General features: G+C 34.9%; 1 protein-coding gene across 1 annotated transcript in view; it reads left to right on the top strand.

Moving 5' to 3' along the window:
- CFH (complement factor H) overlaps positions 1 to 17774 on the top strand; it is a 90942-nt gene extending 73168 nt beyond the window's left edge. Inside the window, exons 15-22 of the mRNA XM_080918391.1 lie at positions 1070 to 1246; positions 3613 to 3795; positions 7431 to 7640; positions 8267 to 8440; positions 9049 to 9225; positions 10906 to 11082; positions 13402 to 13584; positions 17158 to 17774. Of these exons, the coding sequence (XP_080774517.1) occupies positions 1070 to 1246; positions 3613 to 3795; positions 7431 to 7640; positions 8267 to 8440; positions 9049 to 9225; positions 10906 to 11082; positions 13402 to 13584; positions 17158 to 17354 (1478 nt within the window). The 3' untranslated portion in view covers positions 17355 to 17774. The remainder of the gene's footprint in view (positions 1 to 1069; positions 1247 to 3612; positions 3796 to 7430; positions 7641 to 8266; positions 8441 to 9048; positions 9226 to 10905; positions 11083 to 13401; positions 13585 to 17157) is intronic.
- Positions 17775 to 21153: the final 3379 nt, after the last annotated feature.

Genomic DNA, 21153 nt, shown 5'->3' with positions numbered 1-21153 from the left:
TCTTGTAATCTGTTGGAAATGCTTGCTTCTGTGACTCCTTATTTTTTTTTTTTATTTTTTTTTTTATTTTTTGGTGTTCTGACTCTAGGGTTATCTCTTTTAGCGCTTTCTTTATTGTGTCAATTTCTGTTTTAATTTCCCTCTTCCATTCCTTTATTTCTTTGGTTCTGTTTTCATCTCGTTCTTTGAGTTCTTTGAGTGTTTTTCTTGTTTCTTCTTTAAAAGCTTCTGAATCTTTTTGCTTTTCCTCTCTTTCTTGTTTAAGTAACTCTATCAGCGTCTTGAGGCATGATTTCAGGTCTGTGTCTTCTTTCTCTGGAGTGTTTGGAATTCCGATGTTTGCTACTTTCAGAGAGCTGGGTTCTGGTGTTGCTAGATTGTCTTGGTTTTCTTGGGATATACTCTTTCTCTTTCCTCTTGCCATTTTGTTGTCAGTGATATGTTCTTGCCTTTCCCTTTATCTGGTCTGTGTCCCTGGTACACTTTTCGTGTGCACTCCGCAGAGATCTCTCTACTCCCCGGCAGCCCAGGTTCCGGGTGGCAGCTGGGCCAGGCTCCGCTCTGCATCCTGAAGTCGTCTCCGGGTGGGAACAGAAGTTCCTAAGATCTGTTCCCGGTCACTGAATCGGGGAGGACAGGGCAGGTCAGGGCAGGGGGTGCCCTTTCCGTTTGCACTCCGCAGAGATCCCTCTGCTCCCCAGCAGCCTAGGTCTCCCACTCACCAGTTGCTCAGCCTGTACAAGCTGCCTTTTCGGCTGGTAGTTGGGCCAGGCTCTGCTCTGTGTCCTGAAGTTGTCTCCGGGTGGGAACAGAAGTTCCTAAGATCTGTTCCCGGTCACTGGATCGGGGAGGACAGGGCAGGTCAGGGCAGGGGGTGCCCTTTCCGTGTGCACTCCGCAGAGATCCCTTATAGGCCACTTCTGAATGGTGAGTCTAAAAATTTTAGTTGGCAGAATTTATAGTACTAAGACATAGTCCAATTTTACAACTATTGTATAAATATTTCAATGTAATACTTCACTCACTTCTTATGAGTGCTTTTACTTTTCATGTAACTATTTTCATATAGCAACAGATCAGCTGAAGAAGTGTAAAGGACTGAAGTCAACTGACATAGTGGCCATTCAACCAAATAGGAATGAATTTAATCACAACGTTAGCATGAGTTACAAGTGTAGAGACAAGAAGGAGTATGAACACTCAGTCTGCATCAATGGAAGATGGGATCCTGAACCAGACTGTACAAGTAAGCTCTTTTTGGCACTGTCTTGTGAGTCTTCTAGTATTTTCTCAATTATTGAATTAGTGTCTTCATCTCATCAATAAAAATTTCCTAGAACCTGTATTTATATTATTTCTACCTCGTCCTAATTTCTTTCCACTCCAATTCAATTCTTCTTGTGCCTCTCCAATTTCATAACCAATTTATGTCCTCTTCTTGATGTATATGTGTAAGTATATACATGTATGAATAATATATACAAATAAAACTTGTATATATAAATTCAACCTGATGAGTCTATTTAGTGATTTGCTATGCATATATGCTCAGGACTAAGAGCATGTATTAGATAACCTATTTGTTTGCTCTCCTCATCCAGAGAGAAGGCTGATTATTCCACTCTAGACAGCCATTAATTACCTGTAGCGCTTCATTTAGGGCAGGGTTCAGGCAGCATTTTCTGTATCCATACTAATATGTCAACTGGTATTGTGGCATGCATATTTTGTTAGGTGACCAGCATTTTGAGGTTTCATCAGTTCAGATATACTGCCATATATGAAGATATTATCTTCCAGCAGGTTTTCTAGAAAAAAAATATCTTTTAATCTAGGAGTTGATATAGAAGTTACAGTATCATATTTGTTAGTGACCTGTAGTGTAAAACATACAAACTTGTATCAACATGGCTTTACCTATGTGTCATAATGGTCCATACTCTCAGAGTTCCACAATATGTGCTTATTTTATCACAGCAAATTTGCTATGTTATTCCTATGCCTCTGCTTAATCCTCATGCCTTTTGGCATGATTGTGTATTCAATCTAACAATTAATTTAACTCTTCTAATAGTCAACTTACCTGGAAAACTCTAATTTATTTGATACCTTCCATTCCATGTCAGTAGGCAACAGGACCATACTACTATTTCTGTTTCCCTACTTGTATTTATCACTGTTATTTTAGAGGTCCTGCTTTGTTTGATATTTTAGATAGTCTCTAAAGACTAAAGTTTAGAGAAAATATTTCCATGTCATTCTAAAATTAAACATATTACATTCATTTTAATGGAGTGTACATGTTCTTTAGTTGTTACTGATACTTTATCACTTCTGATATCATTTTGATTACATATTAAAATAGTAGATTTTTTGTATGGCTAGCTAGTTGTAGGAAGAATGTAGAGAAATGAGTTTATGACACAGTGTTAATTTATTTCTAGAATTCTACTCTACTTAAGCAGAAATATATAAGAGACTGAAATTTTTGTTAACCATTAAGAAAGTACCCTTTCATATTATGACTCTGAGAGAAGAGTCAAAGGGATGAAATTGATGTCTTGATTTTGTAGTGATTTTGTGAAAAACTTGTCAGAAGGGCCTTAATGCCATCACTACATTATCCTGCTTGTGAACCTTCAGTTTTCACATCTCAAACCAGTTCTGGTTAAATTAAATGTTCAGGGTAGTTGAAATTTTGAATAACTTAGTCCAAACTAAGTTTGATCATACTCCATATTCCTGCTAACCAAGAGCCACTGTTAAATGGATTGTCAATTGTGATGACTAATACTTATTTTATACCAGATAGAGTTCACAATTTCTTAGAAAAACACACTTCTGAGCATGTCTGTAAATGTATTTCTAGTTTATGTTAATGGAAGGTGAACGATATATGTAGGTAACACCATCTTATGGGTAATGTTCCCATAATGAATAAAAAGGGAAAGGAGACCATGCATCCTGACTATGGATTCAATAGAGGAAAAGCTTCACATTTCTGCTGCCATTGCTTCCCTGAAGGATGAGCTAACTTAAACTCTTCCCTTTTCCTTCTTTCCTCCCTTGCTTCCTTCCCTCTTTCATTGCTTCCTTTCTTTCTCATTCCTTCCTCCCTCCCTCCCTCCTCTTTCTACTTTCATAAATTTCTTTTGCCAGGTATTTCATTGCAGCAATGAAGAACGTCACTAGTATATTAAGCAAATGCAAGTACCATATTCACTAATCAACTTTTACTTGTAAAATATTCCATGAACATTTTTAGTGTAATCCAACATATTAGATCTCAAATTTTCATAGACATTTCCAGAGAAATATTCATGCAGGCTTAATCATAATATGATGTATTTAAGTTTAAAATTCAGCTAAAAATTTTAAAGGCTAGATAATATTGGAGTAAGTTTTATAAAAATAAAATAAACTGCATTAAAATGAAAGAAAAAATCAAAAGAGAACAAGAAGAACTTTACTAAATTGCTATACAAGTGAAACATATGAAATATAAAGAATTATTAAGTTATCATAACTAACTTACTATTTGATCAAACTTATTACTCCAATAGTTTAAGAAACTGTCTTCAGTAATCTCAATTTTTAAAAAATGTTTTCTAGGAAAAGAGAAAATATTCTGCCCTCCTCCACCACAGATTCCAAATGCCCAAGTGATTGAAACCACAGTGAAATACTTGGATGGAGAAAAAGTATCTGTTCTTTGCCAAGACAATTACCTAATTCACGACTCAGAAGAAATGGTGTGCAAAGATGGAAGGTGGCAGTCATTACCACGTTGCATTGGTCAGTAGCTATGCCTTTACAACATTACAACTCAACGGCATGCTATAAATATTCTGGACACATACTTCAAATAGTGTGGATTTTTCATTGGATATATTTTATTTATATATCAGATGTTATCCCCCTGGTTTCCCCTCCATAGCTACTATCCCATCCCTCCTCCCTCTGGTTCTTTGAGGGTATTCACTCACCAACAGATTCCTTTCCTCCTCCTCACCCTAACATTCTCCTACACTGGGGCATTGAATTTTGGCAGGGCCATGAGCTTCTCCACCCATGGATGCCCCAAAAGACTATCTATCCCCTGCTACATGTACAGCTGGAACCATGGGTCCATCCATGTGTACACTTTGGATAGTGGTTTAGTCCCTGGGAGTTCTGGTTGGTTGTTATTACTATTCTTATAGAGTTACAAACCCCTTCAACTCCTTCAATTCTTTCTCTAACTCCTTTATTAAGGACCCTGTTCTCAGTTATAATGGTTGGTTACAAGCATCTGCCTCTGTATTTTTTATGATCTGGCAGAGCCTATTAAGAAACAGCTATATCAGGCTTCTGTCAGCATGCACTTCTTGGCACCAGCAATATTGTCTAGGTTTTTTTTGCTGTTTATGAGCTGGATCCCCAGGGGCAGTCTCTGGATGGCCTTTCCTTCAGTCTTTGGTCCAAACTTGTCTCCATTTTTCCTCCTGAGAATATTTTGGTTAGCCCTTATAAGAAAGACTGAAGCATCCCCACCACCACTTGGTCATCCTTCTTCTTGAACTTCATGTAGTCTGTGTTTTGTATCTTGGGTATTCTTAGCTTTTGGGCTAATATCCACTAGTGAATCCACACAACACACATGAGTGGTTTTTATGTTGTTGTTTGTTTTGTTTTGTTTTAGGGTTTGTGTGTATGTGTGTGTGTGTGTGTGTGTGTGTGTGTGTGTGTGTGTGTGAGAGAGAGAGAGAGAGAGAGAGAGAGAGAGAGATTGGGTTACCTCACTCAGGATATTTTTCAAATACATCAATTTGCCTAAGAATTTCATGAATTCATTGTTTTTAATGGCTGCTTTTAAATAGTACTCCATTGTGTAAATACACCACATGTTTTTTTTTGTATTCATCTCTTTATTGAAGGACATTTGGGTTCTTTCCTGCTTCGGTGTATTATAAATAAGGCTGCAGTGAACATAATAGAGCATATTGGAGCATCTTTTAGGTGTTATAACTAGATCCTCAGGTAGTACAAGGCCCAATTTTCTGAGGAAACACTAGATTGATTTCCTGAGCAGTTGTACCAGCTTGAATTCTCACCAACAATGGAGGAGTGTTCCTCTTTCTCAACATCCTATCCAGCATCTGCTGTCACCTTATTTTTTGATTTTAGCCATTCTGATTGGTGTGAGGTGGAATCTTGGGATCATTTTTATTTGTATTTCTCTGATGACTATGGATGTTGAACGCTTATTTAGGGGTTTCCTAGCCATTCAAAATTCTCCAGGTGAGAATTTTTTGTTTGGCTCTGTACCCAATTTTAATAGGATTATTTGATTCTCTAGAGTCTAACTTCTTCAGTTCTTTGTATCTATTCGATATTATCCTTCCTTTGGACATAGGATTGGCAAAGATCTTTTCTTATTCTGTTGGTTGATATTTTGTCTACTTGACAGTGTCCTTTGTCTTATAGAAGTTTTGCAATTTCATGAGATGCCATTTGTGAATTTTTGATCTTAGAGTATAAGCCATTGGTGTTCAGTTCAGGAAATTTTCCTCAGTGCCCATGTATTCTAAGCTCTTTCCCACTTTCTCTTCTATTAGTTAGAGTATATCTGGTTATATGTGGAGGTCCTTAATACATTTGGATTTGAGCTTGTATAGGGTGATAAAAATGGATCTTTAGCCCTGTGAAAGCTCAGTACCGCAGTGGAGGAGAATGTCAGAACAAGGAAATGTGAGGAAGTGAGTGGTTGGGGTAACAGTCTCATACAGAAAGGGGAAGGAGCAGGGAGGAAAGGGATGCCAGATGGGAATGCTGGAAAGGAGATAACATTTGAAATATCTAAAGAAAATATCCAATAATAAAATTCAAAATAATGAATGGAACAATTTGCATTTTTCTACATGCTAGCCATCAGTTGGACAAGCAGCATTTGTTGAAAATGCTATCTTCTTACCACTAGATGGTTTTAGCTTCTTTGTCAAAGATCAAGTGACCATAGGTGGGTGGATTTATTTCTGGATCTTCAATTCTATTCCAGTCATCTACTTTCCTGTCTCTGTACCAATACCATATAGTTTTTATCATGATTGATCTCTAATACAGCTTGAGGTCAGGGATAGTGATTCCCTGGGAATTTCTTTTTTTTTTTAATTGAAGGACTTTATTTTAAAAAACAAAGATAAATGTACAAATTTTAAGCATTTTTGCATAAAAGTATAGGAATACAATTTTGTCAGTGCTTGGCTTTTTTTCTCCAAAGGTTTGATAGTGTACATTAAGGTCTTACTAGTTACAATGAACAAAAAGTACATGTAAAACAGGATTTAACCCATAATTTGTCAAAGTTTTCTTGGTGTATAAGGATTTAGCATAATGGTTTTTTCTTTTTATTTCTTTTTTTCTTGAACTTCACGCAGTCTGTGAGTTGTTTCTGGGGTGTTCAGAGCTTTCTGGGGTTAGTATCCCATAATCAGTGACTGCATATTACGTCTCTTCTATTGTTACTGGGTTATCTCACTCAGGATGATATTCTCTAGATGCATCCATTTTAAGAATTTCATAAGGTCATTGTTTCTGATAGCTGAGTAGTACTCCATTGTGTAAATGTACCACAATTTTTGTATCCATTCATCTACTGAAGGGCATCTGTGTTCTTTCCAGCTTCTGGCTATTATAAATAGAGCTGCTATGAACATTGTGGTGCATGTGTCTTTGTTGTATATTGGTGTGTCTCTGGGGTATATGCCCAGAAGTGGAATAACTGGATCTTCAGGTAGTACTATGTCCAATTTTCTGAGGAATCACCAAACTGATTTTCAGAGTGGTTGTACCAGTTTAAAACCCCACCAACAGTGGAGAAGTGTTCCTCTTTCTCCATATCCTTGCCAGCATCTGCTGTCATCTTTTATTGTTGAGAATAGTTTTCACTCTTCTGGGCTTTTTGTTTTTAACATTTTTAGGAGTTATTTATTTATTTCATGTATATGAGCACACTGTATCTGTTTTCAGACACACAAGAGGAGGGCATCAGATCCCATTACAGATGGTTGTGAGCCACCATGTGGTTATTACTGGGAATTGAACTCAAAACCTCCAGAAGAGCATTCAGTGCTCTTAACCACTGATCCATCACTCCAGCCCCTATCCTGGGCTTTTTGTTATTCCAAATGAATTTAGAAATTGCACTTTCTAACTCCATGAGTAATTAATTTAGAATTTTGATGGGGATTAGGGATTGTTTTGAATCTGTGGATTGCTTTCGGCAAGATGGCGATTTTCCTATATCAATCATGCTAATCTTGAGCATGGGAGATCTTTCAATCTTCTGAGATCTTCTTCAATTTCTTTCTTCAGAGACTTGAAGTTTGTTTTTTTTTTCTAATGTAAGTTTTTATCTCTGCTTCACTATTTAATTTCTGTCCTTCATACAGAGAAACTTCCATGTTCCCAGCCCCCTAAAATAGAGCATGGATCTATTAAATTAGCCAGATCGTCAGAAGAAAGGAGAGATACAATTGAGTCCAACAGACATGCACATGGAACTACATTCAGTTATGTCTGTGATGATGGCTTCACAATATCTGAAGAAAATGGAGTAACCTGCCACATGGGAAAATGGAGCTCCCCACCACGTTGTGTTGGTAAGAGTGACATGAAAATTCGATTCTGGTTTTCAACAAGTCATTACCAATATTCTACTCTCATCTAAACCAGGAGAAATAATGATTAGGTCAGCACATATAAACTTTTATATATTTTAACATTTGTACTTGCATAATTCAGTCTGTGCTGCTTTAGCTGATTTTACTGTTTCTATTGAAATCTAGTTTCACTCTTGCATTTCTGTTTTTAAACACAATGTATAGTCTACAGAATTAATCTGCTCATGTGAATTGTATTGTTTGATTTGCCAGCAAGTATTAATGTCCAAAATGTCTTCTTTTCCATAATTTGCTCCCACCAACCCTTTCTACAATATATGGTATTTTCTGAGAGTATCAATTCTTTCAAATGTATTTATTATTATTTTCGGTACTCATGATTTATCACACATTGTTTGCTCAGTTTTGAAGTTGTTTCCAGTTGCAAGACAACAGAATGTGGTATTAGGAAGCACTACCCACCTTCTTTATGATGGCACATCTTTCTTGTAAAACTTTTGTTCTAGTGTAGCTACATGGAGAAATAATACATGCACAGGGGGATTTCTGCAGTAGTAATATCTGGAATAGTTTAATTATGTTACTCTCATTTGTATCTTTTTCAGGAATTCCTTGTGGACCTCCACCTTCAATTCCTCTTGCCATTGTTTCTCCTGAATTAGAGAGTTACCAGTATGGAGAAGATGTTACATACAATTGTTCTGAAGGCTTTGGCATTGATGGACCAGCATTTATTAAATGTGTAGGAGGAAAGTGGTCTGAACCACCCAAATGCATAAGTATAGTTTTATTTTCATTCTTTGTCTAATGTATAATTTAAATCAATGTGTGGCATAATTAAGAAACCCAGCCATAATTCTACACTTTAGAAGGTTTTGCTACATAGTTTTGGATACTAAAAGACAAATACAATACTGGTAAACACAAAGTTTTACCTTTTCAACCCACCTAGATTATTTTTGTTCCATGTAGTCTGAGCTAACAGAATCCTCAGATTTCAAGAACATAACACTCTTCGAAATAGGTCATCGCTACAATGACAGTTTTAGCAGCAATGATCCTCTAATTAAACATGCATTAAATCTTTGAAATAGTAATTCTGAGTAATTTACATTTGGTACAATAAAAATTACAAATACTCTTAAAGTGTGGAAAGTACAAGAAAAATTGAATTCAAAATAAAATATCTCAAGAATAATAATCTTAGGGATTCTGTATTTATCTTAGTTATTTTCATAAATATGGAATAATTTCAAAGAAACTAAGTCAAAAACGGGAAACCTACTCTATTGTATTCATTGTTCTCTATGAAGCTAACTATTGTTTAATATATTGTATATTCTACAACTTTCTGAAAACAAACTTCTACATATTCTTTTTTTTAAAGAAACTGATTGTGACAATTTACCCACATTTGAAACTGCCACACCGACAGAGCAGATAAAAAATTCATACAGGTCAGGAGAACAAGTGACATTCAAATGTACACCTCCTTATCGAATGGATGGACCCAACATTGTGACATGTGTTAATACCAAGTGGATTGGAGAGCCAGTATGCAAAGGTATTTGCATGGGCTTTTAACATGTATTTATTCTGGCGTCAGAGAATAACATAATTGAAAATGGTGCAGAGATTATATCTAAAGGGAGATCAAGTTGGTTTATATTAAAATATTAAAGTACTGAACTGAAAGCCTGATGGTTAAGCTGATAGTGTGATGGTTTTCAGAGTTTGATTACATGGTTAGCATCATCAGTATCTTTAGATGACATTTTGAAGATGTAAATTAACTCTGAGGAGTACATGCTAGATATTGCAAATAGGCAAACATCTAAAGATGAGACCTTCAGTCTTCTAAAATGTATTTTTGGGATCTGTGTATGACTGAGTTTGGAATGTGTTGTAGGCTGAAATATTTGCTGATACATTACTAAATAATTATCTTTCAACTGAGACTTTGCTTATATCTCATTTTATCAAGTTCACTGTGATCTGAGGATATTTTATTTGACCATCATTTTCTCATGACTATGTTATTCTTAAAGCAATGTTATAATTTTCCTCTAACATTGCAAATAGATTTTTTTCCTCACATAATATATCCTGAGTATGTTTTCTTTTTCCTCCACTTGTTCCAGTTTCTATCAACCTTCTGTGTTATTTGATTTGTCCCCTTTCTGTATTTCAAGAGAAAGGGAATAGTATTCTAAAGAGTAATAATAGTAAAACAAAAACAAAACAAACACCCCATGAGGTGACAAACAAATAATTTTAGGGAAAACAGCAGAAGAAGAGATTAGAATCTAATTAGACACAAAGCCCCACCTGGTACACTCAGGATTCACATAAAAACCTAATCTGAAAGCCATCATATATATGACAGCATGCAAAATAACTCCCTGTTCCAAAGATGCTTGCCTTTAGGGGTGAAGGTCCTATGAAAGCACAAGTACAACTTCCCTATGTTTGGTGAGTTGCACACGTGCTGTCTTTCACAGTGTAGCCTTGCCTTTATGTTGTGGGTTACAATGTATAAGCTTGTTAGCAGCTTGCTTGTGTTGTTGGGAAGTTCCATGTGACCCCTCTGGCACCCATTTAATTTGATAAAACCTAATGCTAAAAGCTTCACTGATGACAGGATATGTCCATATATATATATATATATATATATATATATATATATATATATATATATATATATATATATATATATATATATATATATATATTTAGGAAGCTTATATTGTATTATAATATCCCTCAAATGACACTTAACTTTTGCTGTTCCTCTCTGTATTCTTACTTTTTTGTCTCCCTTTACTAACATCCATAACTATCTACTTAATTTTGCTATCCAAAGGAGACAATACTTTCTCCCCAAATCTCCAAATCTATATCTGACCACTCTATTATATGGACTATAACTTGGCTTTCATTGACTTTATAGCTAATATCTACATATAGGGATATATATTCATGCATGTCTTTCTAGATCTGTGTTACTGCACTCAGAATAAATTTTGGTGTGTTTCCTATAATTTACCTGTGCCATTCATCATTTGATTGTGTGTGTGTGTGTATGTGTATGTGTATGTGTGTGTGTTTGTGTTTGTGTGTGCATGTAAGTAAATGTAGCAAATTTTCTTTATCTATTCAAGTCAGAATAATATTTGGAATCTTACGTGATAATTGGACAGTCAAAAGGAGTAAATAGGTACTGATACTTTATTTTGCTCTTTAGATAATTCCTGTGTGGATCCACCATATGTGTCAAATGCTACTATAGTAACAAATCTCAAGGCTAAATATTCATCTGGTGACAGAGTACGTTATGAATGTAATAAACCTTTTGAACTCTTTGGGGAAATGGAAGTGATGTGTCAAAACGGTATTTGGACAGAACCACCAAAATGCAAAGGTAGGACATCATTTTCCATAATGTTTATTTGACAACATATTTTAGTTATTGTACATTGGTGAAAATAAGCTGAAGCAATTTCTAAGCATTTTTAAATTATTTAATGTTTTTATGTTCCAAATGTTGTTCCCTCCCAATACCCCCTCCAAGAACTCTTCCCCTTATGCCCTTTCTACTTCACCTCTGAGATGGTGCCTCCATTGCTCTTCCTTCAGGCATCAATTCTGTAACGGATTATTAGGTGGGTCATCCTGAGACCACAAAAGCGAGTCCTCTGCTAGGTATTTGCCAGGACCCTCTAGCCAGCCTCCATATGCTCTTTGGTTTTGTTGCTTAGTCTCTGCGGAGTCCAGGTTAGTTGACACTGTTGGTCTTCCTATGAGGTGTCTAGTCCCTTCAGCACCTTCAATCCATCCCCTAACTCTTCTATACGTGCCTCAGACCTCCATCCAATGCTAGCCTGTAAATATCTGCATCTATTTCAGTCAGCTGCTGGTGGAGTTTATCAGAGGAAAGCCATGTTAGGCTCCTGTATGCAACAACGACATAACATCAGTAATAGTGTCAGTGCTTGGTGCCAGCCCATGGAACAGATCTCACGTTCGGCCAGTACCTGGTCGGCAATTCCTTCAGTCTCTGCTACATTTTTGTCCTTGCATTTCTTTTAGACAGTAACAATTTGGGGTTAAAATTTTTGAAGATAAGTTGGTGTCGCATCCCTCCACTGAGGGTTCTATCAAACTAGTAGAAGTGGTTTCTTCAGGTTCCCTCTTTCATCTGTTGAAGATTTTGTTTAAGTTCACGCACATTGAGACCTGGGCGCCTCCCCTAACATGGGTCTCTGGGACTTTAAGTAGGTTCCTCTAATCTCCCATCCCCAAAGCTACACGTTTCATTTATTTGCCTGGCCCTCTGTGATTCTTTTGTTTTACCCTTTACTTGATCCTGCACTCCCACCCCTGCCTTCCCCTTTCCCTCCGCTTCCCTGCCCAGATAACCCCCTTTCTCTACCTCCCAGGATCATTGTAGAATTAAAACATCCTCTCTTGGGCCTTCCTTCCTGTTTAACTTCTTAGGATCTGTGGGGTGTATCAGTGGTATTCTAAACTTTTGGGTTAATAGCCACTTCTCTGAATATATACAATGACCATCCTTTTGGGTCTGGGTTATCAAGATGATTTTTTTCTAGTTTCAGCAATTTGCATACAAAATTCATGGTGTCCTGGTTTTTAATAGATGAACAGCATTCCATTGTGTAAATGGGCCACATTTTCTGTATCCATTCTTCAGTTGAGGGACATCTGCATTGTTTACAGCTTCTGGCTATTATGAACACAATGGAGCCATGATGCTTCTCTTGATATCTTACTGAAAAGAATCAATACCTTTAATTTTAGATGTTTTCTGTATCCTCACAAGGACAATCACTGGTCTAAAAGAAAGACATAGCCCAATATTATGCAGTTAGATGGGTTCAGATTTACTTTGCCAGAATTTTCAATATATCAACTCTTCTAATGTTTATTAAAGATACTATATTGAAGCACTTCAGATATGATTAGAAAAAGTATAGGATATAGATGTCTATGTTTATTTTGACACTATCAGAAACCCAGACAGCCTCAATAACCTTCTGTAACTTTAAAATCTTGTTTACAAATGTACTTCTACAAAAATAATAAGAGTATAAATATATAGTTATATACTATAGAGCTTTTTAATTTTTTAATTATTTTTATAATTTCTTTTTCCCTCTCTTACAACTTTATTTAAAAAATGAGAATATATATATATATATATATATATATATATATATATATATATATATATATATATATATATATTAAAGCATTTTGGCATAACACTATATAAATATTATTGTCAGTACTTAATTCTTTTTGAGGTTTGATAGCATGCATTGAAATCCCACTAGTTATCATAAGCATAAACTACATGTAGGACAAAAAGTAATATGAAAATAGTTTTCTTGGTGAGTATAGATTAAGCATAATGATCTTTAAATAGAGCTTCTTAAACTATTTGCCTGTCTGCATTGGCATCTGTGCGTTGAGATGCTATTAAGATATTTACAATTACTTGAAGGCTTCAGAGCACACATGATTGTAGAAGGTAAGTAAGTGCTTTAGGTGAGAAGGAAGGAAGAACTTGTAATTCTCAGTTATATGATTAATATTTATTCAAGTAATCAGTTATTTAACCATAAATCACTAAAGTCTTGTTTAATATTGTTTTCTTTATGGGTCTTCTTGAGCCTTTAATTTGACTTGATTCTCAAACATTCAACTATTGTATCCTTAGACTCAACAGGAAAATGTGGGCCTCCTCCACCTATTGAAAATGGGGACATCACCTCCTTATCACTAACAGTATATGCACCATTATCAACAGTTGAATATCAGTGCAAGAAATATTATCTACTTAAGGGATATAAGAAAATAATATGTAAAAATGGAAAGTGGTCAGAACCACCAACCTGTTTACGTAAGTACCATATTGTCCTAGACTGTATGAGATTTTGTGTAATATTATGAATATAATACTGTTAATAATAAAATATTCCCAAAATACAATTATATTTTGTTTGTGCTTCGGCGCCAAACATCAGCATATGATAAAAACCAAGACTTTTATGTTTTTTTAAACTTTATTTAAAAAAAAAGATAGAAGAAAAAATTTTAAACATTTTTGCATAAATGTATACAAATACATTTTTGAAAGTACTTGGCTTTGTTTTTCTTTTTTTTTTTTTTTTTTTTAAGGTTTGATACTCTGCATTAAGGTCTTACTAGTTACAATGAGCAAAAAGTACATGTAAAAAAAGATGTAACACAGAATTAGTCAAAGTTTTCTTGGTGTGTAAGGATTGAGCATAATGTTTTTAATTTAAGGGGGTTGTGTTGTTTTCTTTTTTCTTGAACTTCACACAGTCTGTGAATTGTTTCTGGGGCAGTCCGAGCCTCTGGGGTTAGCATCCCACTCTCAGTGACTGCATATTATGTCTGTTTTTTTGGCTGGTTTATCTCACGCAGAATGATATTCTCTAGATGCAACCATTTTCTTAAGAATTTGGTTAAGTCATTATTTCTGATAGATGAGTACTACACCATTGTGTAAATATACCACAATTTTTGTGTCCATTCACCTACTGAAGGACACCTGGATTCTTTCCAGCTTCTGGCTATTATGAATAGTGCTGAAATGAACATTGTGGTGCACGTATCTTTGCTGTATATTGGAGGGTCTCTGGGGTATATGCCCAGAAGTGGAATAACTGGATCTTCAGGTAGTACTATGTCCAATTTTCTGAGGAATCACCAGACTGATTTCAAGAGTGGTTGTGTCAGTTTACAACCCCACCAACAGTGGAGAAGTGTTCCTCTTTCTCCTCAACCTCGCCAGCATCTGCTATCATCTGAGTTTTGGATCTTGGCCAATCTGACTGGTGTGAGGTGGAATCTCAGGGTTGTTTTGATTTGCATTTCCCTGATGGCTAATGATGTCGAGCACTTCCTTAGATGTTTCTCAGCCATTCGATATTCCTCAGTTGAGAGTGTTTTGTTTAGCTCTCTACCCCATTTTTAATAGGGTTATTTGATTCTCTGGTATCTAGCTTTTTGAGTTCATTGTATACCTTGGATATTAGGCCTCTATCTGATGTGGAGTTGGCAAAGATCTTTTCCCATTCGGTTGGCTACCATTTTGTTTTCTTGATAATGTTCTTAGTCTTACAGAAACTTTGCAAACTCATTAAGTCCCATTTGTTAATCTTTGACCTTAGATCTTGAGCCATTGGTGTTTTGTTCAGAAAATTTTCTCCTGTGTCTATGTGTTCTAAGGTTTTCCCTACTTTCTCATCTAATATTTTCAGTGTATCTGGTTTAATGTGGAGATCTTTGATCCACTTACACTTGAGCTTTGTACAAGAAGATAAGAAAGGGTCTATTTTCATTCTTTTGCATGTTGAGTGCCAGTTGGACCAACGCCACTTGCTAAATAGGCTGTCCTTTCTCTATTGAATGTTTACTGCACCTTTGTCAAAAATCAGGTGACCATATACATGAGGGCTCATTTCTGGATCTTCTATTCTATTCCATTGATCCACATGCCTATTTCTGTACCAGTACCACGCAGTTTTCAACACAATTGCCTTGTAATATAGCTTGAGGTCAGGAATAGTGATTCCCACAGATATATTTTTGTTGTTGAGGATGGATTTTGCTATTCTAGGTCTTTTGTTATTCCATATGAAATTGCACATTGATCTTTCCAATTCCTTAAAGAACTGGGTTGGAATTTTGATGGGGATTGCATTGAATCTGTAGATTGCTTTTGGTAGAATGGCCATTTTTAAGATGTTGATCTTTCCAATCCATGAGCATGGGAGATCTTTCCATTTTCTGAGATCCTCCTCAATTTCTTTCTTTAGAGGTTTGAAATTCTTGTCCTACATATCCTCACTTGCTTAGTTAGAGTCACACCAAGGTATTTCATAGTTTTTGTGACGATTGTGAAGGGTACCTTTTCCCTAATTTTTTTCTCCACATGTTTGTCCTTTGAGTACAGGAAAGCTACGGATTTGTTCGATTTAATTTTTTATCCAGCCACTTTGCTGAACTTGTTTATCAGCTGTAGGAGTTCTCTGGTGGAATTTTTGGGGTCACTCAAGTACACTATCATGTCATCGGCAAAGAGTGATGTTTTTATCTCTTCCTTTCCGATTTGTATCCCCTTGAACTCCTTTCAACTGACAGAGAAGACACCTTATTATAGCTTCGGAAATGATATGAGAGCTAGTGATATTTAGGGTAATTTTTAGGAGTATCTATTAATTTATCCAGCTTTGATTGTATTATTTTTTAAATGTGTTTTACCACAGAATAATAAGAGTTCAGTTAAAGGTTATCAACAAACTGAAATCATTTTCAATTATTTAAGTATAATTTAAGAAACATATATCAAAGCTCTTTCATAATCAATTTACTGAAAATGGTGTTGTAACTTCCAACAGACCAACCAGACCCAAAGCAATCAAATCAAATAAAAACAAACCAAAACAAAGCCAAATAAATGTGTTTTCACTTCTTTGTGTGAGTGGTTTTTTTTTTTTTTTTTTTTTTGACATAGGACACCCCTATAAAGATATGCAAATTCCTGGAAACATACCATCATTTACTGCCATTCACCTGGCTGACACTTTCTTAATTGTATGGCTCTGTGATTTGCACAATTGCAATATTTTGGTAAAATCCATAGGTCAACATTTGTTTTTTCCTTGTGTTTTTGAGTCCCATCTAAACACACAGTATCCAAAATGAGTGAAATATTTCCCTGTTGTGCTTTTTTGTATTTATAGTGGTTTGTGCTTATGTCGATGTCTTTGATCAACTTTCAGTTGACTTTGTCAAGAATAACAGATTTCAAATTTTAATCATCTTTACGTGGTTATCAATTATAATTATATTATTTATTAGATATGATATCAGTTCTCTAACATAAGTTTTTGGAAAGACTAAGATCAGTTACATGTAGATGCTTAGAGCAATTTTCAAACATTTTTTTCATTTGTTGTAGTTTTCATAGTGTTCTGGTTACTGTGGGGCTCCTACTGTATGTTAAAATAAGGTATTATGATATCATCCAATTTTTCTTTTATCCTCTAGTTCCAGTCGTCTTCTCATTCTATTGTACTTTCATACAAATTTTAGATTTTTACAATTATGAGGATGAAGAGTGTTGTTTATATTTTAGTGTGGTCTCGTAAAGTCAGCTAGTAACCATAGATGTGGACATTAATATATCAGGATTGATTCTTAAAATGCATTAATATACAAACTTTTTCCATTTTTGTTTTTTCATATTCTTTTGGCAGTTAACTAATATTTATGATTGAAATTCTCACTTTTGTTGATAAATAGTCTAATTAAATTTTGAAGTTACTGACAATGACATTGTACTTACAGTAAATTTTCAGAAAAAGAGAATGTGTCTATAAAAAGGGGGTGATTTTTGTAGGTTTATGTATTACTTAATGAACTTTGGTAATTTGTCTTTCAGATGCATGTGTAATACCAGAAGATACTATGGAAAAGCATAACATAGTTCTGAGATGGAGAGAAAATACAAAGCTTTATTCCCATTCAGGGGAGGATATTGAATTCATGTGTAAACCTGGATTTAGGAAACACAGAGGATCTCATCCATTTCGTACAAAGTGTGTTAATGGTCTCATCAATTATCCTACTTGTGAATGAAATTACAATACAATTATTAGTAACCCTTGAGTGAACCTTTGTTTAGATGTCCATGTATATTATTAATACAGTTTCAAATTACATTTAAAATATTGTTTATCTCACTTCTTCTAATAAGCATAAACTTTTTTGTCATTGGTGATTAATTTGTAAACTTAGAGACTGTTGCCACAATGCAGTAACAGTGCATTCAAAACTCCTATTCCAAGCTATGATTTGTCAAGGATAAACCATGTCTAAGCAAAAAAATAAGTGTAAGTTTTTTAATGGATGTTTTTATCCAGAACTTTTCAGATTTTTATGGATACATTATGATGTAAGGTTCTGATTTACAGTGATTTGAAGACATATTGACTCAGTCTTCAAATTAGTATTATTTTCCAAATACATATCAACCAAATCTATCATATATAATATCACAAATGCATATAATTAATTACTATGTGCTACTTTTGTATCAATAAAAACATCTAAGAAAGTTCTTGTATCTGAACTTGGAATATTTAGTATATTGAAATAATAAAATATTCAAACAATTATATGAAAGAATTAAAATTTTTGCTAGGTGTATGATTCTATCAGTATAATAATATTAACACTTGAACTATATATTTTTGGTATGACTTAAAAACAGTCAAAGAACATTGTCTTAGGCAGGTTTAACTGTTGTGAAGAGACACATTAACCAATACAACTTTTATGAAGAATAACCTTTAGTTGGAGTTGGCTTATAAGTTAACATATTTAGACTATCATTATCATGGTGGAACATGTGTATGTTTAAGCAGTTATGCTGCTGACAAAGAAGCTGAGAATTTTACATTTTGATTCACAGGCAGCAGAAAACCATGTGCCACACTGAGAATAATTTGAGAATAGAAAACCTCAAAACCTGCCCTCCACAGTAACATAATTCATTCATCAAGACCATACCTATTTTAAAAAATTAACCTTCTAATAGTGTTACTTTCTATTGACAAGCATTCATGCACATGAGTAAAGAGTTGCTATACATTACCTTAAAAAGTTTCTTATTTTCAATGCATGAACTTGAAAAATTTTTAATAGTGAAAAAGTGATACTTTTTTAGCAACTGTAATAAGATTTTATTTGTCTGTTATATGTAGATAAACTTTTCTTCATATAAATATACACATGTATATATATATTAAGTATATATACACATTATACACACATATACATGTATATATAATATGAAAGTCTGATTATGAGAAGTAATCCACCATTGTTGATGTTTGACTAAATTAACCAGTCAACATTTAAAAAGCCTCTGTTACTTAATGTGATTAACAGACTCTTAGATATTGAAAATAGATTTAACCCAAAACTTGGTGTTTCTCTACAGTAACAGAACTTATGGAATGAATTTCTTTGTCTGTCTGTCTGTCTGTCTGTCTGTCTGTCTCTCTCTCTCTCTCTCTCTCTCTCTCTCTCTCTCTCTCTCTCTCTCTCTCGCATGCTCACGCACGCACGCACACGCGCACACACACACACACACACACACACACACACATACTCATCCATATGACTTATGGATGAATGCCTGCTAGTCTAACAATGGATGTAAAGCAACGGAAAATTCAAGAATCCAGTAGTTGCTAAATTCTTAAGGGTGCATGTCTCAGTTGTTTTTAGTATACTCTGGAATCCCAAACACATAATCTCGAATTCTAGGTAAAAAATTGGATGTACTAGCAAAGAAAGGGCAAAGAAGGAAAGAGCAAAAGAGCACAAGAGCAAAAGCTCTTTCTTCGATGTCCTTATACAGCCTTCCAGCAGAAGTGGCCCAGATTAAATTTGTGTCTTCCCTCCTCAAACTCTGGACTAAATCTATGTGTCTTCCTGTCCCATGTTCCAAATTGGAGGTGTTTAATTTCTTACCTCAATGTCCAGGCTAGAAAAGTGGATTTGCCTACTTCAAACCAAGTAAAAAAAAAAATCTCTCAGTGGTATGCCCTCCATATATAGATTATTCTTCATTCACATGTAATCAAGTTGACAATCAAGCCATCCCAAATTAAAGCATTGTTAACTGAATGCAAATCATATCTCCTCATTTCATGATTAATTTCCAAATGAAAATAGTAAGCAGGCCATAGCCACACTGAAACATAACTGTTCTGTATAGAATTTAGAATAGAATAGAATACTTGTAGTGATTTTTATTATCCCAAACTTTAAGAAAAAATATTCTCTTAATTGATGTTAAAGCATGTGATTAGGAAATAGAGGAAATAGAAAGAAAACAGAAATATGTGTACACATGCATTCTTAACAAAATACAACCAGTGCACTCATTCCAGTTTCTCAAAATTGGTTACACTGCCTTAGCTGATGGCTTAGTTAGGGTTTTATTGCTGTGAAGAGACACCATAACCATGGTATCTCTTACAAAGGAAAACCTTTCATTGGGGCTGGTTTCCTGTTTCAAAGGTTTTGCCATTATCACCATGATGTAAAGCATGGCAGCTTGAAAGTAGAAATGGTTCTGGAGCTGAGAGTTTTTATTTCTTGATCCTCAGGCAGCAGAAGGCGAATGTGTCATACTGGCCAGAACATAGTTTTCAAAACCTGCCTCCACAGTGACATACTTCTTCCAACAAGACTGCACCTAGTCCAAAAAGGCCATATCTCTTAATTGCACCAGTCCTAATGTGCCAGGAATTCTACCACATGGTATATGTGGATCATTCTAATTTAATCAGGACATCTGGTATTTATATGTCTTTACTATTTTGTTTCATCCACCATCTATAAGAAACTCAGCAGGTCTTGACTCTTTTTCTGGAGGAATGACACATACTTTCATTCCCCTGAAAAGTCTGTGTTCTTTGTCATGTTGCCTGTATTAGACCATTTTAAACTCCTATTGACATTCACAGGACAATGTAGCACCAAGAGGCCCCAAAGGATTCTCTGAATGCCAGACTTTATCTTTTTATCTACATTGTAGTATTGCAATTCAATTTTACCATGGTAATTCAGATCTATAAACTCATTTACAATTATTTCTTTCTTAACTTGTTTGTTAAAGGGAATTAGATGCCCAAAGTGGCCAGAAGGAAGTCTGAACTTCTTTTGATTTTTTTTTTTTTTTTGTTTTTTTTTTCAATAATTTTTTTCTAATTTTGTAATTTTAATTTCCCATAGCACTGTGGCAATGTTGAAAACAATAAAAATACAAAGATGTTCATTTTAACAGTTTATGCATGAGTACATGTCACACCATTTTTTTGGGAGATGGTGGTGGGGGACAGTATTGACAACTGAAAAAATCTAAGCTATCAACAAAACAGAAGCCAGATAACTGGTCCTGACACGCCATGCCCCCAACATTTAATATACGTCACTCAATGGACACCTGAATCAACTGGAAACACAGTAACAGAACATCAATGCGCATCTCTACATTTCCAATCAGTGTTCTGTGCAATAGAATGAAAGACAGACCACTGGGCCCACAGCTCAGACATCAAAGCCCCACCTGTAGGACTGAGTAACGTGTAATAAGACACAACAACTTGTTAGTTTTAAAAATAAACATTGTTATTTAATAATCAGGTGAGTTTTAAGAGAATTCAAATGTCCTCATTCAGCTAATAAAAATTGAAATGTCCATGCATATTCTCGAAAGCCCAGACTAGCTACTTAGTATATGCCAAAGAGTCTAAAGTTAGAGTAATAGCCACCAAATTGTAAGGAAATATAAAAAATTAGAAAAAATCCATCATATATTATATTTATATATATTTACGTATTTAAAAACCCTCAAAAGGAA

This window comes from Micromys minutus (genome assembly GCF_963924665.1).
Source record: "Micromys minutus genome assembly, chromosome: 6".
In the NCBI taxonomy this organism is placed as follows: Eukaryota; Metazoa; Chordata; class Mammalia; order Rodentia; family Muridae; genus Micromys; species Micromys minutus.
The sequence above is the reverse complement of the archived record's forward strand: the minus strand, read 5'-3'. Positions and strand labels throughout refer to the sequence as shown.